We start from the raw sequence: 6295 nt of genomic DNA, 5'->3' as shown, positions 1-6295 counted from the left end.
TGTTCACATACTGTAACTTAAGATTCAGTACTCTTCAGTAAGAAATATTGAAGGTCAAAGTTATTAATGGGTTTCTTTGACGTCTACAAATTCAGAGTCCTGAACTTTTTTTTGGGTTGCTGGATGCAGTAAGTCTTGATTGTTTCAATGTAAGAAGGGTGTACTTTTAAGGACTGAGATTGGGAGGGAAGTCTGCAAATAACTGAGGAATCCTGTAACAGATCTGGGAAAAGGGAGCATTTTCTATGAACTTTTAGTGCAGTGAGGCTGAGGCTAAAATTACCTAAAGAGTAAATGAAAACATGTATTGGGATGAAATTTTTACAGTATTGAATGGTTTCATGTTTATATGCGAAAACTAAGATTTCTTGTCTTAGTCACATCATATTAGCCAAGTGAGCATGGAATTTGAGAATGCCTCCCTAAGTCTTTTCTTGGTCTTCCCCATTAGGATCAGTTTTTCACTCTGGACTTGTTCTGCCTGCACTACACTTAGTCTAAGTAAGCAAATACATTTTGGCTTTGCTGCAATGCATTGCCATACTGTTGTCCCTGAGATTAGGGAATTTTGTGTCCAGGAGTGGCAAGAGTGGAATGGTTGCATGAGGGAGGGCAAGTGAGGAGGCAGGAGGGATTCCAGCACAGGCAGCATGCTCCCCAACAGGGGCACAATCCCACAGGGTCTGGATACAGCAGGCAGAGTTGGTTGCTGGTAACAGGGTGCATCAACAATCCTGAACACAGCAAGCAATTACCAAGACCACACTCTGCATCCAGAGAGTCCAGTCAGGAGCAGCCGGAGACAGGATAGGAAATGGGGCTGGAGACAAGTCAAGGTCTAACAGGCCTATGCAGAAGATAAGGGTTAGACACAAGTACACCTCTGACATAGCTCAGGCATTGAGTGGCTTCTCAGGCCTGAGCTGAAATGTGCTCATGGGCAGAGGAGCTCCATGTAAAACTCCTCAAGGTCTTTAAGGTTATTAGTGCACTCAGGGGCGTGGCAGTGGGGCCACCACTGGTTGTTGATTATTGTTTAAACTAAAGCTTTCAGTGTCCAAACTGCTCATTTAATTGTACTTGTTTGGAGCAGTTTACAAAGGTGGTAAGTACTTGTCTTATGTTTCATCTAGCTCCTGAACACACACAAGTTACTCCTTCAAGGAAGCAATTTTTCATGTTGCTGAATGTGTTCATCTCTTTTTCTCTACATAATAAAAAATTCAAAGTTGTGTTTAAGTGAATAAGATTTTATTTTCCACACAACTGCTGTCTTCCTGAAAGAATGTAAAATGCAGAAGCATGGAGACAGGTCACAATATAGGTTATTTCTGTAACAGATTTTAGGTCTGATTCCAGTCTGAAATGTAAGGTGTACTTTTTGGATTAGCATGGTGAATGCTTTCTTACTCTAGTCTTTCTGCCTGAAGATCTTGCGTGTTGTTAGATTTGATTTGCTTGCTTCAGTAGGAGATTCTTGTATGATGTATTGCAGGCTGATGTATTGTACGTTGTTGATTTTTTTTTTATTATTTTTTTTTCCCACCTAGGAGTCTAGTGTTTTATCAGTTGCTGAGTACTGCTTTGCAGATGGTAGTTCTTTGAGTTTGTCATATGCCATTATTGGAAAGTCAGGTTCTTACCTCCTCCTTCACTCATGTATATATGTGCTAGGCTGTATCTTTATGATGTGTAATGATTGTGATGATTGCAAAGATATTTTTTTAAATCCATGGGGTCAGTTTGATGCTCCTTTATCTGGAACACTTTCTCTGTTCTGCTATTAAAAGTGTTTATGTTTACTGGTTAGGCTAAAGCTAACAAGAAACAACTTACCTTTTTCTTACCGTTACCATTTTTCACCATCTGTTTTCTCAAACTGAAATTTACAAATTTACAATACCTTATTTCTTTTCTTTTTTTTTTTTTTTTAACAGAGCATGAAGGGAAAAAGTAAAAGTAGTCATGATCTGCTGAAGGATGATCCACATCTAAGCTCAGTTCCTGCTGTCAAAAGGTTAATATGTGATTTCCAATTTCCAGAACCGGTTTACTTTCCAGATATTAGGCTTGATTAGCATCCTTTATGCTCATTGTTACTCCTTAAGAAATTAAGAATGGCAGTGCTGGATTGGACCAGATGTTCCTCTGTCCCAATGTCACCAATATTGGCTGTCAGTGGATGCCCAACAAAGAATAGAAGCAAGGCAAGCATGATGTTTACCTGAGTAGTCTCCCACCCTCCATCTACTTTCAGCTCAGGCGACTGATCAAGAGTTTGATGTGGTTCATCTATTTAGTTATCCTTAATAACCATCAAAATACCTATTCAGTCTCTTATAACATTGTTTACATGCACATGCTCCTGTCTGCTGCACAAAGAAGTATCTCTCCTTTTTGTTCTGATCCTGGCTGCTACTGGAATCATTTGGTAAATTCTAACAGTTATGCTGGAAGAGACAGTGAGCAGTTAGTCCCTTTATACCTCCCTTTATCACAATCCTTTCCTAGGCCATCTTTTCTAGCCTAAACTTTTAAAGCCTGCTCAACTTCTCTTCACAGAGAAGTTGTTCTGTTCCTGTGGTTATTCTTGTTGCTCTTGCCAAGCCAGGTGCTGTTCTAAAACATCTTTTCTTTTCTAAACCTAAACAGCTTATTAAAAATTAGGTGAATCATACATCTGTATGTTTGCATAAAGATTGTCTGTGTTTTCTTCTCTGTCTCTTTTTAATACTTATTAACTTCTGATTTGCTTGGAAGGGACTCTTAAAAGGCATCTAGTCCAACCCCCTGCAGTGAGCAGGGACATCTTCAACTAGAACAGGTCTTCAACTAGAACTCAGAGCCCTATCCAAACTGACCTTGAATGTTTCCAGGGATGGGGCATCTGCCATCTCTCTGGGCAACCTTTTAAACAGTATTTTAAGTCTCTGGGACTTCAAAGTAGTTAAGATTATTTTTCTTCTTTTAGTGAAGAAGCAAGTGAAGAAAAGGATTTGAGTGAGGTAAGTAATTTTTATTTACACATAAGTCTTTGTTTCTTACCATGTGTGAATGTGAATTAAATTTTCTTAGGGGAACAAATGCTACTTTAGAGGTTTTTGGAAACTAACTCAAGTCAGATTTCCAGCAAAAGGCTGGAGGCCTTTCAGAGCTCTAAGGTTTGGCCATTGTGATCATTTGCAGCATATACCACCTACTGTATTTTATAAAAGCTGCTTACCAGATATTTCAGTCAGCAGATTAGGTATATGGGAGGTTATGTACCACAGAGTGACAAACCATTAATAAAAGCCCTGAAATTGCTTCTTACAAAAAAAAAAAGTTGAAGTTAAGTTTGTTACGAATAATGAAATAACTCCAATATCTTGAGAGGAAATCTGTTCTGTGAGTGAAAGTCCTATTAGATTTCTTCAAGGAAACAAAACCTCAGTGAATGTTTATCACTTAAGTTGTATTGATAAAGATTCTCACCTCTGAAAGACAGGAAATCTGAATAACCAAGCAGTAACATTCAACCAAACATGGAGGGTGTTCTGATTACAGGGAGACTGTCGTACATGGTACAGATTAAGATTGCTAGCTGAAGTGTGTCATTTCTGCCTCCAGCTGCATGTCGTGCAGATGCCCTTTTGAGATGCAGTTGTATAGGATGTTGGCAAAGATGTAACATTTGATTGGGAATGTAATCTCCCATTCCCCAGCCTGAATCCTGAGAATTGCTGTTTTCCATATCTATCCACCATGTACAGGCAATGTGCACACTGTGGAAGTGAAGGAAAGACACAGTTCTTGTGCCTGAAAAACCCAACTGTCTGCTGCCATGTTGTTTCCTGTTTTTTTTCCACAAAGTATAGTATGAGTTCAGGTTCTTGGACACTTTGTAATTCCTGCTGTGCAGCAGCATTTAAATGTTAGAAGGGTTCTGAGAATGGTATTTAGTTAATAATTCTTCAGATGGTCTAATAGTCCTTTAAGTGAACTGGATTCAGGGAATATAGAAAAGGAACATGTTAGATGTATTTATTTAAATTTTTATTTTTCAGCCTGATTAATCTGAATGCTGTTATAATGCTGTCATGAAGCAGGAAATGGGAAGGTTTTTGGTTTTTTTCGTCAGATGTTGTCCTTAAATTTCATTTCATTGAAAGATCTTAGGTATACTCTAGCATTTCAGGTAGTTATCTGAGCCTTCTAAAGTGGTACTAGTATTGTATCATCTTTCTTAGATTTATTTCAGTTAACACATCACAGGATCACCTCCGTATTTACACGGCTGCAACACATTGGTAGTTTTATAGCCATCCTGTGAGCAAATAATTCTTCCAGATCTCCATACCTCCCCCAAATAACAAGTCCCTAGCGTGTAAGAGAAACTCCTGTTATTATTCCCTAAGTGCCTGACCTTACTGTTCATGCTATTAAATATCATCCTGTTTCTCTTACTGCAGTCCTCAAGGTGATGCATTTCATGCTTTGAGAGTTGGATCCTTTGTATTAACAGTACTTCATTGCTATTTGTTAAACCTCTTTTTGTGCCTAGGTCATTAATTAAAACATTATTTGAAATATGTTCACAAGACTGAAAATTTTCTTCTCTCCAGTGATTTTCCTCCATTTACCCTTTCTGCATAAGTTATTTTCCTCTCCCTGTTTTTCAGCGAGTTACTGAACAGTGAGTTTCATTAGTTCTATGGATAGATAAATCTTGATATCTACCCCCGATTAAAAAATCTTCTCAAAGGACTAAATCATACTACATATAGTAGCCACTAGTCATTCTGACACAAAATCTGTCATTACGTTTATATTTCCAGAGCAAAGAGAAGAACAGGGCAACTCTACCCAGCTAACAGCAGCAGCAAAAACTAGTACTAGGCAGTTTTGCATTTCTGTGTCACTAGGAGAACACCATCTTCCAACTGAACAGCGTCTTACCTCCTGAGTTTCCATGTAGCCCATTCTGGGTGGAAATGTGCTAAATTTATTAGCTGGTAATGAGACTTCAGAAAAATGCAAGCCTAAAAGATACAAGATCAGATGGAGTTAAATGAGACAGAAGAGGGACTGAAGGAGGACTCTGGGCAGGAGAAAAGAGTACAGTTGCAGGAGGGACAGGGTTGAGGAGAAAGGTTTTATCCTATTTTGTTAGTGTTTTTCTGGAAAAGAACTGGTGAAATCCTGTGCAGAGTGAGGGGAATAGAAGGCTCAGGAAGTAGGGAATTCAGCTGAGTTGGACAAGTTGCACCATTTTGTCTTTCCCATTTTAAAATAACCATTCATGTAACCCCCTTCCTCTTACTCAGATTTCTGAAATTTTTAATTAGCTTACTACTCAGCAGTTGTAATTTGTCTAGAGTTGTCCATTTTTATTCCAGGAATTCCCTTTCCAACTCCTTGTGTTTCAGTGAAATGCTCTAACCTAAGCCTTAGCCAAATCTCCACCAGGTGTCTGTCTTTATGCTTAGTTGTTAAACACCTGGAACACAATCCTGTCTTCTTCCTTTTCTGGATTCTGTCCCCTGCCATTGAGGTCTGATGTCATCCCATCTGCCTGATAATTTACAAATCCCTCAGAAAGTTTCTTTATCTTCTCTGTCACACAGTAACTTTCTTGGAAATTATGGGAAATGCTGATTGTGTTTTACTTTTTTTTCCTCTATTTAAAAAGAATGGACGAAGCCCCCGAAACAACCTTTTAGTTATTTCACTGACAAAATATTCAGCTGTTTTACTGTGCTGATGTTCACAGATTTCATTTTTTAGTCCTGGTCAGTCTTCTCTTGTCTAAGTCTAAAATCTAAGCATGGTAGTCAGAAGATTCGTAACAGTGTCTCAGATACAACATCTGAAATCCAGCTCTTGATTTTTCTGTTCTATTCACAAAATTGTGCCTCTTGCTACTTTAATTTTTCTCCCCTCTCCATGTTTATGGACAAGGTCTTCATACTACTCTTCCTCCTGTCAGTGACACCCAGGACATGCACATTGTCTTCAGTGTTCTTCTGCAAGTACTGACATGCTGACAGTCTCCTGGATGCACTGCAGTCCTCTGGAATGCCAGTTCTAAGTCTGTCCTTTCCCTCTGTGTGGTTAAAATTGCAATCATGAAGCATCTTAGGCTTTTTCTTTAGCTAATCAGCATAACTCCAAAATAAACATTAAAAGATGTGCCTAGTCTTTTTGAGCTGGGAACCTTGCATTGAGATTCATCCAGGCTTCCTTATTCAAGGAAGGAAGTAGTCAGACTTGGATCCCTTGGTCTGGTCAGTCTGCTTCTTCATTACTGAAAGTA

The 6295-nt window shown here is 38.8% G+C and overlaps 1 protein-coding gene across 1 annotated transcript in view; it reads left to right on the top strand.

Moving 5' to 3' along the window:
* The window catches only part of CWC27 (CWC27 spliceosome associated cyclophilin), a 114396-nt gene that overhangs the window by 535 nt on the left and 107566 nt on the right, over positions 1 to 6295 (top strand). Inside the window, exons 2-3 of the mRNA XM_037372643.1 lie at positions 1938 to 2017; positions 2972 to 3005. Of these exons, the coding sequence (XP_037228540.1) occupies positions 1938 to 2017; positions 2972 to 3005 (114 nt within the window). The remainder of the gene's footprint in view (positions 1 to 1937; positions 2018 to 2971; positions 3006 to 6295) is intronic.

This window comes from Falco rusticolus, chromosome Z (assembly GCF_015220075.1).
Source record: "Falco rusticolus isolate bFalRus1 chromosome Z, bFalRus1.pri, whole genome shotgun sequence".
NCBI classification, from domain to species: domain Eukaryota; kingdom Metazoa; phylum Chordata; class Aves; order Falconiformes; family Falconidae; genus Falco; species Falco rusticolus.
This window is presented reverse-complemented; position numbering and strand designations above follow the sequence as displayed.